The sequence below is a fragment of the Pelecanus crispus genome, chromosome 6 (genome assembly GCF_030463565.1).
Source record: "Pelecanus crispus isolate bPelCri1 chromosome 6, bPelCri1.pri, whole genome shotgun sequence".
NCBI lineage: Eukaryota > Metazoa > Chordata > Aves > Pelecaniformes > Pelecanidae > Pelecanus > Pelecanus crispus.
The window spans coordinates 29,951,124-29,975,090 of record NC_134648.1 but is presented as its reverse complement, the minus strand read 5'-3'; the positions used below and the strand labels follow the sequence as shown (position 1 = coordinate 29,975,090).

Sequence of the window (23,967 nt, the reverse complement as noted above, 5' to 3'; positions counted from 1 at the left end):
CCAGCCCATGCTCCAGTCTTCCTCCTCCTCTCCTTCCTCCTTTCCATGACTTCCTCTTTCACTGAGATGCCTTGTTTTAATCGCTAGTGTTGTAAAGAGCAAACCCACCCACCCCACGGGAGGGGCTGCCCCCCCTGCCTGCTGCCCTGCCGCTGCGGCCCATTTGCCTCCTCTTGGCTGGTGTCAGAGTGCGCTGGGATGCACCTGGAGAGCTGGGATGGGAACACACATTTTTCCCCGCTCCGGCACAAATTAGTTGTTGCCTTTAGCACATCCTTTGGCAAGCCTAGGAGCCTCCTTGCTCCTCTGCCAGCTACTGGTGCCGGAGGGCAGGGCTGGGTGTTGAATGCCCAAGTAGCCCCATCACTCATGCACCTTACTCGCGTGAGGACTGCTATCAGCTCAAGGGGCTTCTTCCAGCATCCTTTCGGCTGGAGCACGACTTCCCTGCAGCAGCCAGGGAAAACTAAGCCACCGCCCCTAGGAACCACTGTGTCCCCTCTCCTCCATCACTTCTAACCATGTGCGTCCATGCCAGGGCTGCAGCCCCTCTGCCTTCAACATGCCAACACCAGTGCTGGGTGGGAGCTCTCACTTCTTTTGGAAAATGGGGTTTGTTTTCTTTTCCAATAAAATTCTTCTAAAAAAAAAGAAATTGGAACCCACCTGTCGTCCCCATGAGGTGCTGCTGTGCTGGAAACCCCAGCAAACCCCAGCTTTGCTGACCCCACCGGGAGCAGCAGTGAACTCACTGTTTGGCTACAGTGGCAGTGGCCTTGGTGCCACTGTACGTGGTCCTGGAGAAGGTGCATGGATCAGACCTCACGGCCTCTTCTTGGCAGTGCTTCGGGCTGCCCCCCTCGCTCTCAGAAGAAGGTATGGGGCTGCCACCCACACGCTGCAGGAAATGTCACCAGTGGGTGACACTGGGGAGGAGCGAGCGGGTGACGACTCATTCACTCCTCACACCATGGCCATTGGTTTCTGATCCGAGGTCTTTATTTGTCTCGGGGTGTGTTGGGCCATGATTGTAACAGTTTAAAAAAAAAACAAAACAAAACAAAAGCCTGCCAGGCATTTTGGGCACCGCTACGTGAATTATCCTAAAGGCAGTGGTGGGGGGGTGGTCCCCGCCTGGGCCGGGGCAGCCTCTCTGCAGGTTGCACAGCATTGCCCCGGTGTGGGGACGGGAAGGACATACGGACGCGGAGTTTGCCAGTGCCAGCGTGGCCCCGTCCCGTCTCTTGGCTGTGCCCAGCAGTGCCCACCAAGGCTTGCAGCGACCAGGCTTTGGGAGAAGCTGAGCAGCCCCGGGGTGGTCTGGGCTGCGCACACAGGTGGGCTGGGAGGGGGCTGGAGACACTGGCTGAAGCCCGCATGCTGAGGGCTCCACCACAACACCGACAACAGGGTTACGTCCATTTACAAAGCTCAGCAGCCGGCTCTTTTGGCCTCCCTGAGGCATCCCCCTGCACCCGGGGCAGAAGCGGGGCTGGGGGGGGGGGGGGAGGGGGGGGGGGGTACCGTCATCCTCTCCCACCCCCGGGGCCGTGCATCAGGCCTCCCACACCCACTATGGGGAGAGCAGGACCTGCTCGTGGCCCAGATGAGACACAGGGCACCCCAGCCACGGTGCAGACGCTCTTCCTGACCCCCTCTGAGACACCCCCCCCCCCCCCCCCCCCCCCCCCCCCATCCCTCCCAAGGACAATTATTTTCACTGTCGCTGCTGCCCACTTCTCAGGGGCCATGTCCCCCCGAGGCCATGGAGAGAAGTCCTGCACCATACCACTGCTTTTCTTTGCAGTTTTAGTTTCTATCGTTGTAGGAGGTGACTGGGTTTCACGCTCCTCACCCAGGAGTGAGATTGTCTTGGTTTGTCTCTCTGTCCAGCCAATTGCTGGCTGAGGGCAGAAAGGGCACAAAGGGGCGAGCAGAGCCAAAGCCCAGGGAAAAATTCCCCACCCCCCAGGTCCCTGAGTGAGCGTGTACGATGGCATCTCTCAAGGGAAAGGAAGGAGCTTGCCACATCTGCTAGGGTGCAATCTTGACTGCCTCTGGAGGGGGCCTGGCTGGGCCAGTGGGATGTCCTGTGAGCATGCCCAAGCCAGCCTGGTCCAAAATGGGTTTGGCCCCGGTTTCTTTTCATTTTTTTGGGTAATAAATGGTTTAAAAGCCTATTGAAAGCATCCAGCATTAGGCTGTCTGCATGCAGACAAGCTCTGATGCCCTGGAGAGTGTCAGCCAGGGGGAGAAGAGTCATCCAGTCTTAGGACAAACACTGATGCCATTTGGCCAACCTCTCAAGAGCAGGGAGCTGGGGAGGGCTCCTGGTGACCACATCTCCTCCTCTTGCTTCTGGCTTTCCTGCTGGCTCCCCAGGCTAGTCTCCAGGCCCAGGGTGACTGGAAGGAGCTGCAGCTCAGAGGTGCCTTGGACCTTTGTCTGCATTGGATGAAGGGCATCATCTGCAATCACTGCATAGTCTGCACTGTTGTGACTGGGGAGCAGAGGACCCTGGCAAAGGAGGCAAAGGGAAGGGCTTCCATAATGTTGCTGAAGTGGTCCCTGAGTGCCAGTTTATCTGGCTGTGCCAATGTTCCTGTACTGGCACATGAGAAGGTGCTTGAAGGTTTTCTTGAAAGTGGCATTGCAGAGGGCGTAGCAGGCTGGGTTGATAGTGCTGTTGACATAGCAGAGCCAGTAGCCAATGGACCACACTGTTTCAGGTACGCAGGTCTCACAGAAGGTGTTAATGAGGACCATCACATTGTATGGCGTCCATGTGAGTATGAAGGCTAGCAGGATAGCAAATATGGTCCGGGTGACTTTCTTCTCCCGGGCTGCCATCTGGCGCTTCTTCCGTACTTGGCTCCTAGCGATGCTGGCAAACTTCCTGGCAACGTTGGCCGGGCGGCTGTTGGCCAGGGAGTTGTGGTCAGAGGCTCCTGCCTTAGCTGGGACAATCTCGATGGCGGTGACACATTCGGTCCCAGTCTGCTTGGTGACAATTTTAATCTTGGACCACTTGGAAGATGGGTTCACCCGGGGGTGGGATGGGCTCTGTCCTTGCCCCACTGGCAAGACTTCTGCCGTGGGCTTGTCTTTTGTTGTCTGAGTCATGCTGACTGTGCTGGACTCATTGGAAGTCTCCTTCTCCTCTGGATGGCCAGTGGCCTCTGTCTGTGCTGAGGGCTGGTCATCCACTTTCCCATTCCTCACCTCCTCCTTCACCTCCACGGCCCTCTTGGGGGAGTTGTTGTTGTTCTGTTTGACCAGTGGGCCCTTGAAGAAGCTGAGGGACTTGCCTTTCCTCTCTTTCCTGCTTTCAGGCTTGTGCCTCCTCACCCTGCTCCTGCTGGCCAGGGAAATGTGGATGTACAGCACCGTCATGATGACCACAGGCAGATAGAAAGCAGCAATGGCCGTGCCAAAGGTCACTGCCGGGTTGGAGAGGAACTGGATGTAGCATTCCCTCTCAGGGACTGTCCTCTTGCCCACAATGAACTGCCAGAACAAGATGGCAGGGGCCCAGAGAATGAAGGACAATATCCATGCAGCTGCAATCATTAGCCCTGCCATCTTGGTGGTCCTCCTGGCTGGGTATGTCAAGGGCTTGGTGACACAGAAGTACCGGTCAAAGCTGATGATGAGTAAGTTCATGACAGAGGCATTGCTCACCACATAGTCCAGGGCCAGCCACAGGTCGCACACCACAGCCCCCAGCGGCCAGTAGCCTTTGATGATGTAGACTGTGTAGAGGTTCATGGAGAAGACCCCGATGATGAGGTCTGCACAGGCTAAGCTGAAGAGGAAGTAGTTGTTGACAGTCTGGAGCTGGCGGTTCACCTTGATGGACAGCATCACCAGGATGTTCCCCACCACGGTGACGAGGCTGAGCGAGCCGGTGACCGTGGCAATAAAAACCAGCTCCACCGTCTTGTAGTTGGTGGGAGGCTGGATGGCCACCTCGGAGCGGTTGCTCAGGGTCAAGTTGTCATAGGTCAGGTTGGCCATCTTTGCCTGCCAGGGCTGAGCAGAGAAGTTGTGCATGGGGTCTGCAAGGGGAGTGGGGACAGAAAGGGAGAATATCATACCTGCTGGCAGCATTTGCTGCCTCCTCAGTTTCCCAGGCCAGCACTGCTCTTAGCTAGTGCTTGAAAAATCTCGCGGTGTTACTGGGTTTCTCTCTGCCATTGCAGCCTTCCCCAAGGAGCTCTTTGAAGGCACTTTTTGTGTCCCCATTTAGCAATGGAGAAGACACATGGGGCTGCAGGGAGAGGAGCAGGACAGTGCTGGGGACAGCCCTTTGGCCAGGGGGTGATGGTCCCTTCTCTGCAGGGCCAGGAACCACCTCCCAGCAGGAGCACAGCCCCAGTGTGCCCCAGGGAGGCACACAGAGAGGCCGAGGGGGCTGGAAGGGGGCTGCAGAGCCGAGTGGTGATACACAGTGCTTGCTGCAAGGACAACACAGCACAGAGACAGTGACCTGCCCTAGGGACGAGAACAGGTTTATGGTATGCCCCAGGCATGTCCCGCTGGCCTCTGCAAAGCACCTCCCCAAAAGGGGCCTACCCAACAAAGCCCATGTCATGGTCCACTCAGCTCACCTGTGTCTCTGGCAGCAAACAGATCCTTCTGGAAGATGAAATCTGGGACAGGGAAAACAGCAAGTTACATTACAGCTTCAGCCCTAAGGAGTTCGTGCGAGTCCTACAATGTCTTACTGGGGGACACCAACCTTTCCAACAGAGGTGGCCTTGACAAAGGGGTGACACTGCTCAGAGGCAGATGCTGACAACCCAAACAAGGCTGAAACCGGATAATTTGACTTGGCCTGGTTCACAGCCCAGCCCTGATAGTCGCAGGAGAGGGAAGGGGCTGCATGAGTGCCATCAGCCAGCAATGCTGGGAAATGCTGGCCCCTTCCCCAAGTCCCACATCACACTGCAGCTGCAGCCACACTTGCTGTGGAGACGTATGGGGTGAACCCAGCCATCTCAGCCTGCTATATGGAACTATTTATGAAAGGCAGCAAGAATTATGGACAGAAAGACTGCCTTCATCCAAACTGAGATGCCTGTGGTGAACGCCCCAAGGTAAGAGGAGACTGGACCTTAAAAAAAAAAAAAAAACCACAATGGACCAAAATTGATGTGTTGGGATGAAGGGGAGTTTCCTGGAAGGGGAAGGAGAAACAAAGGTGGGCTGGATAGAGGAGCTTCTCACCCAACCTGCCTCTCCTGCACCACCCAGGCCCCCAAAACCTGCTGGGCTATCACTCTGGGTGCTGGGGGCATACCCACCCCACCAGCCCAGCAAGGGCATCTTCTCTAGCAGCTCTGCCGGGGTGGGAGTCCTGCCGGGCTCCCCACCCAGCCCCATGGGCGCTGCTGCTAGTAGCCCGGGGGGGCCCAGCACGGCAGGTGGGCATCCACGCCAGTGCATGCGGTGGGAGTGCTTAGCACAGAGTAGCTCTGCAAGCTGCCTTGGGTAACAGCGCTGGCTCCAAATGCCTGGGACTCCTGAAGTTGATTTTGCTAAATGTATAAAGGTGCCATAACGCGCTCCTCTCCAAAACAGGCTTTGGCAGGCTTTGGCATTGGTTCGTATTTTTAAAGTCTTTTAAAAGAAATGCCCTTGCCTTTTGTTTGTTGTGAGGGTAGGAGACTTGCACCATCAGCAAACAGCCAAGGTTTTAATATAAACACTTTCTAAAGAGATGCAGGTGTGAGAAAATGGAAGCATGGATGCTGAGATGCTAAAGCTGGAGTACCAACACAGCCATTAAGGCAGCTTCTGCATTAGCAAGGCTACAGCTGCAATAGCAGCTGGGGGTGTCTTATACTCTTGGGGGAAAGAAATGGGTGAGAGCCAGAGAAATACCTCCATACTATTATTCTCTGAGCCTATTACACACGGCCCGCGAAGACAAAGTGCTCTGAAAAGAAAGCACCACCCTTCGGCAGATACTACATGCTAAAATCTGACAGGGTGAGGAAGCCCAGTGGCACTGCCCAGCTTTGCACCGAGCTCCAAGCACAACGGATGCATCAAGGGAGAAGAAACGTGGTTTCTGCTGCCATCCTTTCTGGGCACCCAGCCAGGGATGCGAGAAGAGGTGATAAGTGTAGAAAATGACTTAGAGATATATAATAGTGGCAGTTTGGGCGTTGGTTTCAGTACAATTGAAATGAGTTTTAAATTCTTCACTTTGATGAGATGGGGAGATTTAGCTGTCGTTCTTGTAACAGCTAATCAAACCAATCAGACAAGCTAGCAATCAACCAGACATCTACCCCAGCTCTTCCAGGAAGAATTTGAAAAATCTTGAAAAGAAACCTTTCCTTCGTCTCTGCTAAATGAGGGTTTCAGTTTTTCACTTCAGTTTGTGAGCCTCTAAGTGCATTTAATTAATTATCAGCCTTGACAGAGGCTTGTGTTCTCAGTTGCCCGAAGTAAGAAAAGTCCAGCTCGTCCCACTCCATAAAGCCGTTTGTACGGCGCAGCCCACTGGCGTGTCTTTGGATGCCACCCAGAGGTCACGCTGGAAAGTGGTGCGCTGAGACAGAGGCAGCTGCAGCCTCAGGGCAAAGGACTTAAACGGGTGTTTTGAAAATGAGCCTTCACTGAAGGGCAAAAATAAAGCAATCATCTCCCGTTCGAGGGTAGGAGGGAGACTGAAGATGGTTAAGGGTGTGAAGATACGTACAACACAGGCATACAACAACCTGTGCAAGCCAGAAGATAGGTACACCGCTCATCCTTGCCTCACACACCCTATTTTCTGCCATGCCCCGGCCTGTCAGACATCTTTTCTTGCCCCACCTTCTGCTCTCCCCATTCCACTGTCCCCCTCTTCTGCCCCGGACACCCTCTCTGAGCTCGCCGGGACAGCCCAGCGCTGCCTTTGCCTCCCTGAGCAGGGCAGGCAGCTCAGTCTGGAGCCAGGAGCAGGCCAAGGATGCTATGAATCCGCAAGGTCTCAGAGCAGCTGAATAAGCCATGGGTCGTGCCTGCATAGGCACTGGGGATAGATCCTGCCTTTTGCCTTTGGGCTGCTTTGCCAGCCCCCCTCGGGATAAACTTGCCTTGCTCTGTCCTGGGGGACTCCCCTTTAGCAGCAGCAGCTCCAGCCTGCTGAAGCTGGTTTCCCCCCACTGCCCATGGGGACGGAAGGCACCTGGGCTGTGCGGGGAGGGCCTGGGTGGGGGCACAGCCCTTGGGCAGCCCCAGCTCTGCCTGCACCCCAGGATGTGCCCAAGGATGGAGGGAGCACACAGGAGAGCTGCGGTGCTGCGACGAACTCACCAGCGCGACTCCATCTCCACTCTCACACAAGCTGCGTCACTGCCCCCCAAAGCTGTGAAGCCCCCAGACACCAAAGGACCTCTCCACGCCCCACTAAATGCTTCCCCCATGCCCCCCTGGTGCCCATCTCTCTCCTCCTGTACCTCCAAGAGCACATTTCTCCTCTCCCTCCCCTCACACCCCCCCCCATCCCACATCGCCCTCCCTGTCTCCATCCCCCTCTGCCCCCCGCCTCCATGCTGGCACCACAGCCAGGGAGGAGATGCAGCCTTGGCAAAGCCCAGAGGCCACTTCAGAAGGGCTCCTGCAGCTGAGGACCCTACATGCAACACCAGCTGGCTTTTCTCCCTGCACATGCTGTCCCTTGTCTGCAGTGCTCAGTGGGTGCTCTCCCAGACCTGCTTTTTCCAGCCAGCTACAGCAAACTCCATCTCCAGCCTCCACCCTCCCTAGGACTTCTGGCAGTGATTTATGGCTGGTTTTCTCCTCTCCACTGAAGCCATTAGGAGCCTCCAGCTCCTTACCAACAGCATCTTTGGTCTAAGGGTTTCTGTGGCCCCTTCAGCACTCAGCAAGCATATCTTCAAAGCAGGGAAATGCCTTTCCTTTCCCACCCAACATCTTGCATGTTATGGATGAAGACACGAGGCACAGGCAGCTGCAGATCCAGGCAGAGATGGTTGTAATTTGGGTGGGTCCACCTATTTTGGGCAGCGCTTGGCACAGCAGGGTCCCCATCGCTGCCTGAGATCATGGGTGCCACCATTGTCGGGTGAGGAGACCGCCCCAGAGCAAGAGAGCAAAGCCAGTCCTGCCCACCCCTCCTCGGTCACGGGGTGACATCCAAGCGCACAGCGGAAAGCTCCTGTTATTTCCTTGCCACACACCTTGTGTGTCACTCCGGCAAGGCTTCCCAGCCTGTCAGCCCCTGCAAAGTGCCTTGCAGCCCATCGCCAGGTAGGAAAGGAGAAAGCCCTATCACGGACTGCTGATGGTCATCCCGTACCCAAAAAGTCTGCGCCAGATAGAGGCAGGTGCTCCACTGCGTGCAGTTAGTGACCAAGCACTGAACCTGTCTGGGACAGAGGGTTTTGCTCACTCCTGCCCTCCCTGTCACTCCCTGCGTGGCAGGAGCCAGCTGCCCTGCCCACCTGTGCAGCGAAGGCAGCAGGAGAGGCTGGTGTGTACACATGCCCATGTGATGGTGGCACCTTGAGCTCTGGGATGAGCTCCTGGAGCAAGCAGCCCTGCTACCCCAATGTCCCCTGCCTCTGCTCCTTCTACTGCACAGTCTCCCTGTGCCCCTCCATGGCCCCTGGCCCTCACGTCACTGCCATCTGCCCCCTTCCCTGCTCCGTCACTGCCTCCATCCCAGCCCCATCCTCATCCTCAGCGCCGGGGGAGCGAGGGCAGATGTGAGCAGAGTCATAGCTGGTCCATGTGCGGCTTCAAGCAAGGTCGCTGGGAACGAGCAGGGCTGTGCACACACCCAGCACGCTTGGCAATCATCGCCACCAGAAAACAAGCCCCATGTTCCAGTCAGGGGGAAGAAGACATTCACAGGGGAAGATGACGTTCGTAGGGGAAGGAGAGGAATTAGAGAAACCATTACTTTCCCAGAGGCTTCCGAGTTGTGAGCTGCTCCCAGAGGAGACAGCTTTTGCTCTGCGTGGGTGCAATCAGCCCTTTAAAGGAACAGCAAAGCTGAAGAGACCCCAAGCCCAGGGGGCTCTCACCCCAGCTGGGATGGGTTGGCCGTGGCTGCCAGCTCCCGGCTGGGTGCACTGTGCTGGGCTCCGGGCGCTGCCTGACTCCAGGAGGGAGGGAAGCTGGCCCCCTCCACTGCAGGGACATCCCACGGGAAGGCATACATCACCCCCTGCTCCAGCTGGGTGCAGAGGGCTGGGGCCAGGGCACATCAGCTCTGGCATTGCCATTGGAAAGAGCTGGGCCAGCTCTTCTTGCCCCGCTGCCGGCCCCCTGCTTGTCCTGGCCTTCCTAAAAGCACCGAGAGGGTGAAAATCTTAATGGGATTAGTTCCCTCATGTCAAACCACTGATGTGACGCGGGGCTGGGCAGTTAGCACAGCCACAACTGGCCTTGGGAGAGGAGGGAGGGAGAAAAAAGAGCGGAGGGATAGAAGATGCTAAAGAGATACTTATGTTTATGGCTCCTGCATGTCTGTGACACAATGGGAAGGGGTGACACTCCACTGAGGGGTGACAGTTTGCAGTGCTAATTGTGTTATCTAATAGCCGTTAATTAGTTCCTGAGTCATGGCACCAGTTTACAGCTAGTGAGGGATTGTTCTGGTTGACAGACTCGCACCCCACAAAGAGTGTGAAAATAGAACTCCTAGATAGCAGGAACGGGCACCTTAGAAATGCAATATATGGGGAGAGGATAAAGGGCAGCCTTGTGCCTGCTGGGGGGATTAGCCTGGGTTTGCCCCGTCAGGGAGCTCCGCTGGGCTGGCGTCTGGCTGCTCCTGTGCCTCCGCATCGGCAGCCGATGAAGGCAATAGATCAACCAGGAAAACAGAAAGGAGACGAGGGGCCAGAGGGATTTGCTGTGTTAAGATAGCAGGGCTCCCTCTGCCCTCCTGGCTCCAGCACTGGCACCCCTCCGGCACGGCGAGGGCCGATGGGCCCCTGAAATCCTTATCCTGCTCCAGAGGAGATCTGAGCCATCGCACCAGAGGAATTGCTCCTTGCCAGTAATGGATGGGGTGGATCTGGGCATTTTATTTTTCCTCTGAATAATTTAATCTTCTCTCTTCCTCTGCAATTCAACTGGTTCTGATGAGGCAAAACAAATTCCTCTGTCCCCACAAGCTGGGAGTCTCTGACGGCTTTTCAGAGAAGACCCGGAGAAGCAGTGAGCTCAGCAGCACAGGAGCTGCCAGCCTTCAGGGGGAGGTGAGGGGGCTGGAGAACCCCCCTGCGCTCAGCACATGTTCATGCATCAGGTTTTGAAAATTTCCTGTGTCCGGGGCCAGAAGGGAGCGTTGCAGTCACCTAATCTGGCCACCCGCCTTCAGCAAGCCAGGAGCCTCCCTGCCTTCGCTGCTGCTTGTAACTAGGCGGTTCTCGCTGGGTTTCAAAGCAAAACCAAGGCACCCTGTCCAAGGCGGCATGCACCCCGACACGAGAGGTGCTTGCAGGTCAGAGCCCTGGCTTACGAGCCGCCCACCTGAGTATCGCCCAGCCCCCACACTCATCAGCATCCCACAGCTGGCATGGCTGCAACCCCTGCCCGAGCTGCGCCCCCTGCCCCGGTGCTGGCCTCTATCCCTAAAGTGCCCTGCATCATATGCAGCTTGTAAGGGCCCACACACCATCTACCCCCAGCACTCCCAGGCAAGAAGCAAATTGGCAAGAAAGCAGGTTTAAGTGGTTAAAAGTAACTCCTATAAATAACCTTCCAGCATGCTGGCTGCTCTGACAATTAATTAACCATCTGTCACCCAATTATTAGGCCCAATAAATAACCTATCAGTGGAAAGCTAATAATGAGTGTGCCCAGCAAACACCATGCAAGCCATCTCCAGCCTTACCCCACTGTGCCCAGCCCATGGCTCCCAGGCACCAGCAGCTGCCGTGCCACCTCTGGTGGATAACATCATGGGGGGAGAAGACTCACCATGGGTGCATCCCACAGCAGGGCTGGGGGGGCTGCTGTCCCCTCCCTTCTGTGCCCTCTGCCTTGGCACCCCCAGGGCTGCAGCTCTTGTGCTGGCGGCAGAGCTCAGCCCACGCCGGTGAGCGGAGAAGGTGCTTGGTTTTCAGCAGATCCTGGGCTAGAGCCACGCTTTTCCCCTCCTGTCTACTGCATTAATGCTCTCTGCCTCAGAGAGATGCTCACGTTCTTTTATATCCCTGGACTGAAGCTTTAATAGGAGCCAGCTGTTTCAAGGCAGCGCAACAGAAATAACCCCGCTGCAGCTACAGGTCCCGCTGCTGGGAAGGGCTTTGGGCTCAGCCAGCAGAGAGGGGAAGGAGGGCGATGGCAGATTACAGCAACAAGTGGCTGCCTGGATTAGCTGGGCTCTCCCCAGGGAGAGGTTAGCAGCTGGGATCAGATGCCTGCAGAAGAGATGGTGCTGGAGGAGGGACCGTGGCGGGGAGAGGGCAGGGAGTTGCAAGACCCCAGATCTGGTTGCTCAGAAGAGCAGCTCTCCCTGCCCCAGGGACAAGGACAGGCCTTGCCTGGGGATGGCAAGAGGGGAGCCCATTGCAGGGAAGCCACCTCACCCTGCCACTGCCCCGCACAGTCGCCCATGCCGGCCACCCAGCCAGGGTGCCAGCCCCGCCCCAGGAGCCAGGGCTCGCACTGGGCAAGGGGGCAGCTGAGCCCCATGCAGAGAGCTGCAGCACCCTGCGCTCGTCCTCCTTGTCCTCTGGGGTCCCCACGGGCCGTTTGGTGGGGACGCAGCTCAGGCAAAGCACCAAGTGCGAGCTGGGAGGGGTGGCCGCTTCCATGAGATTGCATCTCATTGGGGAGGTAAGGGGCTCGCCAGGAAGGAGGTGCGACCGCCTGCTGGGTGCTGGGCTCTTGTGGAGGGCTCCAGCCAGGAGATGCCCTTCAGTCAGAGCGGCTGGGAAAGACTCTCCTTTCCCACCTACTACCGGGAAGGACTTGACAGCCCTGGGCAATCCTTCCCTTCCCGATGGTACTACAGGATTTTGATCAGATGCCTTTCTCCTGAGCTCTGCACAGAGGGAAAAGGCTCCAGGAGCACTGGGTGGCTACAGGTGGTGGTGGAGGAGCCCAGGGCAGGCAGGGGGATGGCTGGATGCTGGGGTCTGTGCATCAGGGATGCAGTGTTTGCCCCAGGCAGAGCAGAGCTGTTGGGGGGAGTGTATCGCTCTGTAAGCAATTCGTCCCACAGCTGAGGGCTGCAAAAGGAAACCACCAAGGTGCTCATGTGAAATTTTAAAGAGTGGGCAAGAGTCCCTTGCCCCATGAAGCAGGGTGAGGCTCTGCTGGGCTTTAAAAGGATGAATAAGCCAGCTAAGCAATGAGTAAGAGAAAAGAGAGATGATGCTCTGAGCCAAGGGCAGAAAATCAGGCAAGAGCAAGGGCCCTGCTGGGAGGATGTGGGTGTGACAGAGGAGAGCCCTAGTCCTGGGGACGGACAGCAGAGGGGAATCTTCAGGATGCTAATAAAAAAGGAAACTGAAAACATGAGACCCCTACTTGGGCATGAGACCTGCCAGAGGGTTTGGCATTGGAGGTGATGCCTGAGCAGGGGGACAGAAGGAAGGACAGGAGTGAGAGCAGAAGGTGGGCAGGGGAGCCCAGGGCACGGGCAGGCAGCATGGGAAGCATGGGGGCCAGGGGAGGACAGCAGGTAGGAAACTCCCATCCGTGGGGACAACAGAGGAGGGGAGGGATGGAGAGGAAGGAGGTGGGAATAGCTTCAGGCTGCCAGGGTGGGATTACACATCTCTGCCGCAGAAGAGCTCCAAGAAACTCTTCAGAGAGGGAGAGACCTCATGCAGAGACACTGCCTGCAAATTCCTCCCTCTTGCCTTCCCTGGAGGCTCCCACCAGCCCAGCAGAAGCCTTGCTGGGGCTGGAAACCTTTGTGGGCTGCAGCTCTCCCCCTCGGGCAGCCCAGCTCTGCCTAGGAGTCACCTCTCTCGCCACAGGATGGTGGTCCCCAGCCTGTCGTGGCCCTACACTAATGCTGTAGGCAGCACTCCGCAGCTGTGGGCAGGGGCTTTAACCACCCCATTGCCTGCAGCTGCACATGGTGGTAGAAAGTTTCATGAGTCAGGCATCACTTACAAGCTGTGGTGGGTGATCTGAGCTCTGCAAACAGCCTAGAGATGACCATGCTAGACAGTGCTCCTACATGCTGCAGAAAGGCAGACCCAAGCTCAGGCAATTCATGCCTGTTGTCAGGCAAAGGCTGATGCCAGTAGGGTTTCATTGCTCTCCACTCCTCTCTGCACACACGCACTTTTTTTTTTTTTTTTTTTTTGCTTTAACTGGGACTGCACGTGATGTAACTGCTGGCAGAGCTGGGAACCAAACTACCCTGAAGAGACTGTGAGATGCAGGATACGCTCCTTGCCATCTCAGTCATGCAAAGATCCCACAAGGATGCCTATCCCTCTGCGGCACAGCCAGCCTGCCGCGCTGCCCGTGGGGGGGCTCAGCTAGCATCAACATCATGAGAGCTTGCGAGCGAGGGGTCACTGGCACGAGGCGCCATGCATGCCTCTAGAGAGCCGCCCCGTGACCTGGATCGGACGCCAAGGCCCGGGATGTCATGTTTGCAGAGTGATGTTTTCAGACCTCGGTGTTGCACAACTGGAGCTTTGAGTTTCCCACAGATGAATCAATCCAATTCTGCTTAAAGAGCCTAAAGACATTAACCAGCCAACACAAACCAAACTCCGCTGCGAGCCTTAAACCTGCGGATGACACTTCACCCCCGTCCTCCGGACGCCTCCAGCACTTGGTGCCAGCCCCTGCTGCCTCCTGTCCAGCTTCAGCAGTGCCAAGACATGCTGCTGCTACAACCTGCAAGCTGCAAGGTGCCATAAAATACATTAGATTTAACAGCAGTTGTGGTAGCAGAGGGGTTGCTTCTCCACCTGGCTTACTTGGCTAGAGGAGCGCAGCTACCCTCCGTAGCTTGGTACCACACCGATAGCTCTGGCTGAGACCGCTGCATCTGATGACCTCCATGGTTTACACTGAGTCCTGCCTTTAAAGGACAAACTTCCCAGCTGCTGCTCTTCCTGTGCCAGCTGACCTAGGATGAAACTCCTCTGCAAGGCTCTTGAAGACAAGCAAACAGCCCTGTGGTTCCCCACATCCCTCTCCAGCCCTCTCTGAGTCACAGAAACAGCGGCTGGGGGTCCTCTGCACCAGCACGTCTCAGCCTGCCTAACGCCGGGGTGGGCAGGGATGGGAAGGGGATGGGGCACTTGGGCATCTCTGCTGCTGCCTCATGCAACTGAGTGGGGCACGGGACACCAGGGGCGATGGGAACAGGGTCACTGCAAGACAGGAGGGTCCTTGTCACTCCCACAGCTCTGATTTGCAGGACCTCCAGCAATGGTTTTGGGGATTCTCAGAGGGATGCGGCTCTATGGCTGCAGCCGCTGCGTTTGGAGGCTTGGACAGGCTGGTGAAGTTAATTTTCTCAGCAAACTTACATCTTACAAGGTATAAACCAGGTCTTTGTTTGAGTTCCTCCTCCATGCAGTGCAGCCTCCAGGCTGAGGGCATCTCTGGTGTGTCCTGGGAGCAGCCCCAGGGCATAGGCGTGAGCAGCAGTGCTGGGCACGCGAGGGGTCGGGATGGGGAACATCTCCAGCAGAGCCTCGCTTGCCAATGCTTGCTGTGCCAGGGGACTGAAGGTCTGAAACCAGGTCAAATGACAGCATCCTGGCCCACAGTCAAGGCCCAGCAGGACCAGCGCATTCATCCGCAGGGAAGGTGGGATGGATGCCAACACGCACACAGGATGGGGACGCCCGGGGGTCTACCATGGGGGACGGAGGCTGGTTGTGTGTCTGCTGCTAAAACTCCGCTGCTAAAACTCCACTGCTAAACACCGGGGGGGGAAACCTGTAGGCGAGACACCCTGCCCTATGCTCCTGCACCAGCAAAATACTGGCATAGCGGGCAAGCCTGCCTGGGGAGAACTCGCCTCAGGTTCATTTGGCCAGGAAATGCCTAACTCCCCCTTGAATCTTCAGCAAATGAATTTCTCTGAATATAGCGTAAGGGCCAACCTCAGTACGTTCAAGGGTCTGGATGCAGTGAGTCTTTCCTGTGCCTAGAGGGTTAAAGGGATGTCGCAGTGGGCAGTGCTCTCCCAGGAGGGTCAGGGCTGGCACACTCCTCTCCACTTGGCTATGAGTGAGGTAACAGCCACCCATTAACACCCTCACCACCCGGTCTGCCGGGGCCCTGGGCAGAAGAGCGTGTGAGTCTTCCTAGAAACTGGTAGCTGTTTTCTACTTGGTCGCCCGAATCCCTTGGAAGAGGGATGGCTTTGGCGTGGCTCCAAATGCCAGCTTGAAGAGGCTTCAGCATGGGCCGGGTGCTGAGCCTCCCCACCCCACCATCGGCCCCTGGCACACTCGTGGTGGGCGCTGGTGCTAAGGTGGGCTAAGGAGCAGTCGGCGGGGGATGCTGGGAGAGTGACGAAGAGAGGAGGGGAAATAGATGGGAATGATCTGGGCCAAACTTCCACTTCTTGGCTGCGCCAGGTCCCGCACCCTCGCATCTCCCTGAAACACACGTCCTTTAAATACGCAGGTTTAGAGCCAGCCCAGAATGGATGCTGAAATGCAAAGCAAACCTCCTCCCTTGGCTTACTGGAGAGCAACAAGAGCATAGCCCCGTGTCCAGCTGAGCAGAGACTGGCTCAAGGGCAACGCCTGCTTCTCCAGAAGATGCCCATCAAAGCCCTGATTTAGCGTGCCAAGGAGAAGGGGTCAGCTCGTGCACGTGAAACTCTTGCTGTGTGTACGTGCATGAGGAAAGAGGAGCTGCGTTTGTGCAGAAAGCAGCAGCCCCTTGCAAACCGCCTCCATTTCCCGCGCCTCTCGCTATTGCTCTCCCCACTGTCTTTGCAGAGCTGCGTCTGCCACCTCAGCTGGGCACTCACCAGCCCTCTGCCCCTCTGTGGGTGCTGCTGGCCAGGGCTCAGCAGGGCAGGCGGAGAAGGGCTCCACAGCAAAAGTGTGCTAGGGACTGCTCTGCGTCAGCCGCCCGTCCTGGTCTCACTATTTTTATTCTCTGGTTTTGTCTTTTCTTTTTTTTTTTTTTTTCCTGGGGAGATGTTTGTCATTTTAATTAAAAAAAAAGAAAACAAACAAAATCCCAACAATGACAAAACCTGATATCAATAGGATCCTCATGGGGCACAGTTTAAAGAGAAAAACCATGCTCCTTCTGCAAACTCAGAGTAATTGGATCACAGCATTAATTAATCATTTCAGTTCATTTCTCTTCTATGAAAGAAAACAGACTGACCCGCCGAGATGGGCATGCCCCTCGTGAATAAACAAACTGCTTTTACCAGTAGTCCTTCTCTTTCTCCCGCCAGCTTCCCACTTCCCACTTGCCCACTCACCAGGTCACTCCCGGGGCTGCTGCCGCTCCGTCCGGCAGACCTGGGAACTTGCTGCTGGCTCTGAGCAAGGGCGCGTTGGCTTGGCTCCTGCAGGAACCGGGGGCTGCCGCGCACAGGGACACCACCCCCTCCCAGACACCTGCTCCCGTCACCACCTTCCCCACCCAGGAGCTCTGCCCGCTGGCCACCAGTCCGGCTGAGGGCTGAACCGGGGACGGGTTGCTATCTCTTAGGATCTCTGTACGGGTGAAATCGCCCCCTCGGATGCGCTGGTCTTTGTTGGGATGCCTTATGGGGGCCTAGTCCAGTCTGGAGAGCAGCAGCAGGTGCTTAGGTCACAGAAGTCAAGGCATTAGGAAGCAGGAGGTGATGCCCAGCAGCAGTGACAGCGAAAAGCATCTTGCTGTCGCCTGTGATTTCAACGTGAGCGTTGTCGCTGGTGATGTTTCACCAAAAGCCTGGGCTCTAGGACCTTGGCATCTGAGTATTTTGATAGACAGTGCCAGCATCAACAAGCCACCCCACTGGGTGGGTACCAGCCCTCCCAGCCCCTCTGCTCATCCTGCAAGTAGCGGCAGGAGAAGCTGAGCCACCCTCGGAGGTCACTCAAGGCCCCTGTGACAAAGCAGGGAGCCTCCAAAAGCCCAGGCAGAGCCCACCAGCTTTGCCAGCTGCCAGCAGGGCACAGAGGAACGCTAGCTGTCCCTCAGGTTGGCAATTATCTCCCTAGCCTTGGGCTTTGCAAAGACCACCTAGAAAATGCAGCCGCAGCACAGTTGGGTTGAAAGCAGGACAGAAGAGAAGCCAGTGTTGCTTTCATTTACAAAAATGTCAAGAACTGTTCCCTGATTTGAAGCCAATGTCATTATTTTGGGAGAAAAGAAGGGTGCGGCTGCCCGACTCTTGCCCATGACGGGCCAACAGAGAGCACGGGGTAGTTCTGCCTTTACCAGTGGGGAGAGCGCAGCAGGGCCAGCAAGGGCTAAAGGGCAGATGGGACCCACGCCTAGGGAGAGAGAGGGCAAGATCTGTCCCCCTTCCAGTGTCCAACCTGGCAAAGGGCTCTGTGGGGAGGTGGGGGGACTTCTGCCTAGTCATGTCCTGGGAGGCGGCCACAAGGGCCACAGGGGTTTTGCTCAGCGTGGGGACAAAGTATCCAAAAGATACGGGATCTTGTCCCTGCTGGTCTTGTTGGAATACCGAGGGAAGCAACGAAAGCATGCAGGTAGTTTCTTGCCTGGAAAACAAATCTTTCGAGAGGAGGTACCAGGGGAGCAAATAAGCCTTGCCCTGGGGTCCCCGCTGCGGGTGTGCCTGCCCCCGGGGGCGCAGGCTGCTCATATGCCCGTGGCAGGGTGCCGACAGGGCCAGTTCCCAGGCGACCAGAGGGACCTGAGGTGCCTTGGACCACGGATCCCGGGGAGCGGTGTTGGTTTGGGTGGGAGCAAGGGAAGGGGGCTGCCAGACCTCATCCCGGTGCCCTGGCAGGGCTGCAGCCCTGCACGACTCCACACATCCCGGGGTGCTGAACCCATGCGGGGGTTCCGACCCGCGGGGCACCCCCGGGGTTCCGGGAGGGACGCAGGAGTGCGGGAAAGTTGGCAGAGAGACACCACCCATTCCTGGGGCCACCGGGTGCTACCTCCCCCGGGGGTGCGCACCCCCCCCCCACGCACCTTCAAGCCATGCTGTCCCCTCCCCCCCCCCCGCAGGGACTCTCCGGGGGGGCCCGCGGGGATGCCCGGCCCCCCCCCGCCCGGCGCACAGGGAGCCCCCGAGCAGCGACTCACCGGGCAGCCCCCAGGCCGCGCCGCCGCCCGCCGCCGAGCCGTTCTCAGCGGCCATGCTGCCGCGCCGAGCACGCCGCCGCGCCGTCGGGGGCTCCGGCACGCATGGCCCCGGCTCCCGGCTCCCGGCTCCCGGCTCCCGGTCCCGGCTGCCGGCGGCGCCGTGCGTGGCGGAGGGGCGGGGAGGGGCGGGGGGAAGGGAGGGCCCGGCGCTGCCAGCTCGGCCCGGTCCTGCCCCCTCCCCCCGCCCCCTCCCTCCCCCGCCCCCAGATGTGCCGCTCCCAGATGTGCACCCCCCCCTCCCCGCCGCAAAGACGCACCGGGGCGGGGGGCACCACGACGTCAGGGAGCGGCGGCCAATCCCCACGCCGTGGTCCCCCCCCCCCCCCCAGATGTGGCTCCTCGCCCCCGCCGGCCAGATGTTGTGCGGGGGTGGGGGGAGGCGGCTCCGGGCAGCTGCGGGCCCCCCGCCCCGCTCGGGCCGGCGGGAGCGCTCCCTGCAGCACCGCGGACAGCGCCCCAAACGCCCCCGCCGCCCCCGCTCCCCGCCCGCCCCGGCACCGCCGCCCCCCGCCGCCGGGTCCCGCCCGGGCGCAGCCGGAGCGCGGCAGGTGGGCGCTGCCGGGCCCCCCGCTGCCCCCGCACCCACCAGCCGCGCCCGGAGAGCGGCGGGGGTAAGCCCCGCTCCGCTGCAGCCCTGCCGGGAGCACCGGGGCCTCAGGGCGGGAGGGAGCGAGGCGTCGAGGCCTCGACGCGCTCCCCGGCCCCCCAAACCCAGTTAAAACTCGGTCCTGGCGCACACATCGGCACACTTGGAAACGCATGGTGGACTCTCCGCCCGGTTGTCACTCAGTACTGGGGTTTTCCCCCTCCCCGCAACAGACACATCAAGAGGCAGCTTCGCGGTCACTCGACTGCCCCGCAGGTCTGCTTTCTCCTTTCGTCGTAGTATGAGAATGTATCAAGCAAGAAGAAACAAACTGGGCGGGGGGGAAACATCTGTCTTCTCTTCCCTCTACACCTTTCCCCTTCTCTCTGCTTATACCTAGACCAACCCTCTCACCCGCCCTCTGCCTCTCACTTGTACTGTCTCGCAGATACTCACGGGTATCATTTCCCCATCTGCTCGGCTCTCACACATGCGGACATAAATACACATAAACAAATAAATGCCCCACTTTCTCCCTCCTTTGAGTGATTACAGTCTCAGACAAGTTCCCACCATCCACTCCTTCACCTCCTCACCCTCCTCTCTTACTTCTCTTGCTCTGGGAGGTAGCGCTTAACTAAAGGCTGTTGTCTGATGTCGATGTCTCATCTAAAATGTTAGCCAGATGTGCCCAGTTCACAGATTTGACCTCTCTCTTCCCCGGATCCTGCAATCTGGTATCTTCTCCCTGGAGATGAAGACACATTTCTGAAGCCAGCAGAGAGAACATTGTAAGATAATTCAGACAATTTTCTCTGATGACACATCTCCAGCTCCAAGTGCTTCACTCTGCAACCTGCAAAGGTTAAAGCCTTTCAGCACTGGCATCCGCAGCTTGGCTGCTGCCTTTGCACATGGAGACACCCCTGCCACAGCAGCGAGGCAGGTACACGGCCTTTACTTTGGTCACCCTAGGCCAGATCCTGGCATTTCTTTAGTGAGTGTTCAGTCAACTGGTATTCATTTTCTTTCCTGCCTTCTTTGAGGACCGAGAAGACAAAGCTTTCCCAGCGTCAGCTGGTGCGGAGCCACGCGGTTGCACTGAGCGCAGCGAGGCTTCACTGACTTTTCCCAGCTTAACATCTGCCCGCACCATTTTTGCAGTTACCGACCAAAACCTGTCAAAGACTCCAGCCAGTTAATTGGAGTCTCTTGCCTCACCCCAAAGCCCTGACCTCAAATAAATACCACCCTCTCCTCCTTCTTCTCCCCCTCTAAAAAAATTAATGTGAAAAACCCTTTGCCACGCTCTGGGTGAACTCATCAGACTGAGGAAATATCTGCTTCAAAGACAATTTGATTGCACTGGAGTTGGGTTATTTGATTGGACTCTTGTTTCAAACTACAACTCCCCATGGATAGACAAAAGACTCTAATGAAGAGCGAGAAGTCTTCAACCAAAGCTGATCAGTCATGGAGATAAAAATGTGTAACCAAACTGAATACAAAACTTTTCAACTTCTAACTCTTAGCCTAACTTTACGCACTCTCATTAGTCAGAAGAAGTAGAGTTTCTGAAAGCCCAGACTCCTCATATGTATTCCAATCAAAGACAGCACTTGTTTCTCTTGCCTTGACATACTTGCACATTCCCTGCTCATGGTCTGCCAGTGGGTTTCACCAGCCCCTTTTGCTGTTGCCAAAGTGACATCACCTTCCTTCTCAGGCCACGTAGGCACTGGTCATGAAAAACAGTAACTCCACTGCAGAGTCTGACCCCAGCTCCAACACTTCCCCTGGCCAGATACGTTGTGCCAGGCCATGGGGTGGGACAGGAGGGACTTGTGGTTGCCCCACGTCAGAAGCTAGAGACTAACCTGCCTTCATGTTCAGTGGCCCAAGCAAAGGAAGGGCCTGCCTTATTCTTTTTTGGGATTAGGACCTGTGACAGTCTGAGTCTCCTGCCATCCTGCTTGGCTGACACAGCTTGGTCTGGCAGGTACCTGGGGAGTAAAAGCCAGCACACATCACCTTGTAGGGATCTGGGATACTCCCGGAGCTGGCAATTTTTCAAATAACTGCACATCTCCCTTTTTTTCATTGCTGTACTTCCATCCTCTATTTTTGGATGGCTTTGTCTTTTTTTTTTTCTTTTTAGCCATGCCCATGAGCTTTGCTCTGCCTGATGTCTAATCAGCAATTGCTGCTCTTCCATTATCAGTTGGCAATGCTCCATCAGGCTCCTCCATCTCAAGAATTGCCCTCACACCAAAACAACACAAACACCTAGAAACAGGCAAAGCCACTCCTCTCCCCTCTGCCCCTGAGGTGGGAGATGCAGGGGCCGGTGGCAAGTGGCCACCTTGATGCTCCACCTGGGCTTGTTACAGCTCCCATCCATAGCCATCCTGAGGCGGAGGAGTGATTACTCCACTGAGCGGGTGCTCAGGAGATGGGGACGTCTGAAGAGCGGGGAAGGCGCTTACATGTCATTTACTCTGGCTTCCCCCACAGGCCCGGGAACATCCACCTGTTATCCCTGAGAGATTCCCAGTAACTGTACTCACGCAGCGTAGAGCAGGCAGCAGCCTCGGCGGCAGCCAGCACCAGCTCCTGGTACACAGCTTAATGCCAGCCTGTGGCTGCTGGGGGATTGGGGGGATTCACCCCTGGTCCCGCAGCCCCACGCTCATGACAGGGACTCTGCAGGTGCAGAAGCAGTTATCACCCACCCCTGCAGCACACGGGGCACATGCCGGTTCAGGCACACACCTCCAGCACCGGGCGCTGCCAGGGTCAAACCCGCTCGCCGCCAGCTCTGGCCAGGCTTCCCCTGCCATCTGCATGCCCTCTCCCAGCCTGGCAGCCCCCACTGGTCTCCAGCGAAAATGCCCTTGCCCCAGCTCATCCTCCCATCCTGCTCATAGGGAGATGCCCTCGTGCATATGCTCACATGTTCCCTCTCCTTTCTTTCTGTCCCTCTCCAAGGCACTCAGGTTTTCTTTCTGCCTCACACACGCCCTTCATGCTCCGCTTCCCTCCCTCCGGCAGCAGCTCCCTTTGCCCTCAGGCGGATCCAGATTGCCTCTCCCAGCACAGCGCAGGCAGCCAGCACCCCCCCCCCCCCCCCCGACAGACGTACTCCCACAAACCCGCTGAACCCATCCACACTGCTTTAATATTCATAAAAGTCAACCCTAGTCTAAAGAAAATGTGGTTGATGATGAAAGTATTTACATTGCAAATCACTTTTAATAACCCTCCAGTAGTCAGCCTGGTGATAAATGCTAATCCGTCTATCAGCCCAACAACAAAATAAACCCAACTCAGAAGGGGAGAGACAGAGAGAGAAAAAACAGACGGTGACAGTGAGAAAGGCTCAGCCCTCCCGAGCATCACCCCGCCAAGGGAGACGGGCGTGAAGGCTTTGCTCAGCAGTCGGTGAGAGCATTAAAGCATCAACACAGGGAGCAGGAGCAGCTGCTCTGCCTGCTCTTTGGCCAAGCGAGGAGACACCCCAGGCACCCTGGAGGGATGGCCGGGGCGGAGGGCGAGCCCCGAGGCATGCAGCCCCTTTGCTCACTGGCGTGGAGCTGGCGCTGCCTGGCAGGAGGCGGCTGTCTAAACGCCGGGGCAGTAGCTCAGTCTCCCTGCCCGTCCCCAGGGCTGGAGGCAACAGGGTGATGACACTGGCGGGTGGGCTCTTGCCCTGTGTGTGCTGGTGGGTGAGACACAGCCCATGGGCGACATGGGTCGCTTCCCCGGGCCAGCGTCATCCCTGTGGGAGATGGGAGAGGGGACAGCACCTTGTGGTCACCTGCTTCTCTCCTAATAGTTTGCCTGAGGGCACGGGATGGCACATTTGTAAAGGGGCTTAGGACGGTTTAAAGGGTCTGAAATAAATATCACTCCCAGGCCACGTTTGCTTGGAGCCTCCCACAGCTGCTCTCCCAGTTGAGGAGATGCAGGATGGTGTGAGCACAAGTCCTCCTCTTCCCCATCAAGCACCATCCCGAGGGAAACAGCCTTTCCCCCTCGTTCCAGCCATCCCCAGGGCAGCAGCAGGCACACACGGCCCCGTGAGTGCCCCAGATGTGAGCTCTGCAGAAGGGCAGTTACTCATGGATGCGGGATGAGCCAGAGCCCAAAACATGCTGGGACAAAACCACGCTGCAGGGAGCAAGGGATGCTGCAGGGGAGCAGGGCAGGAGGACTTGCAAGGCCCGAGGAGGAGCAGGGCTGCTGCAGCCTTCCCGAGGGACAGGCGACCGAAGGCACCCAGCCATGCTCCGCTACCTCAGCCAGGCCCCCAGGAGTCATCCACAGCCGCATCTTCTCATGCTTCACGGCATGCCTGGACCAGAGACGAGGAACAAAAATACCGACACTGAAGCCGCATTAGACACATCACAGCGCTCAGCTGTTTCCCAGCCTCCCGGGCTGCTTGGAGAGACAGGATAATGAAAGATTCTTTCATTATTTGGAAATATGTCATTTTTAGCACCAGTGACGGATGCCAGAGCCACAGCCCCAGGGAGCGGGTGACTATGTTTAGCCATGCAGCAGGTGTGGCTCCAGCGGCCAGGGTGCTGGTGGCACCAGCGGCCCCCACTTGCCCCGGGGTCCCCGGCAGGGCACAGCCAGGAAAGCGGGGTATGGCCGCTCTGGCCCGTGCAGGGAGGCCAGGCGAGCGTGAAGAAGATTTTTGTGACTAACATAGAAAGTCACCTTCCCGGGCCTGGCTAGTGCACACCAGTGCAATTCACACTGGCCCATGAGCATCCTTGAAATGCCAGGGGACCACCAGACACCTGCGCTCTCGGCTTGACCGCAAATATCGGTGCCTTAACTCACGTGAGGTGGCACGGCAGGTGAAACGTTAGACTTCATCTCACCTGATGTTAGCCCTCAGAAAGTTGGTTGTTGGGCATTGCTGGTTGCTCAAGCTCATCAAAAACGGGAGGGCAGCCACAGCCAGTGCCCAGTGTGGCGTTCGGGGAGGCACAGGGAGCACGCACCTCTGGAGAGAGTTAAACACAACAGCCTGCCACCCAGCCTGGTGTGCTGCGATCTCTTCAGTCAATAATCATCTGCTTTTTGTGTTTTAAAAGATT

The 23,967-nt window shown here is 57.3% G+C and overlaps 1 protein-coding gene across 1 annotated transcript; it reads right to left on the bottom strand.

Moving 5' to 3' along the window:
• Nucleotides 1–2,580: 2,580 nt before the first annotated feature.
• On the bottom strand, nucleotides 2,581–10,904 carry CHRM4 (cholinergic receptor muscarinic 4). Its single transcript, XM_075712833.1, has 3 exons — nucleotides 10,868–10,904; nucleotides 4,611–4,652; nucleotides 2,581–4,058 (listed from the first exon to the last, which is right to left on the bottom strand). The coding sequence occupies exons 1-3, from the start codon at nucleotides 10,884–10,886 to the stop codon at nucleotides 2,581–2,583; spliced, it is 1,539 nt and encodes a 512-aa protein (XP_075568948.1). The 5' UTR covers nucleotides 10,887–10,904.
• Nucleotides 10,905–23,967: the final 13,063 nt, after the last annotated feature.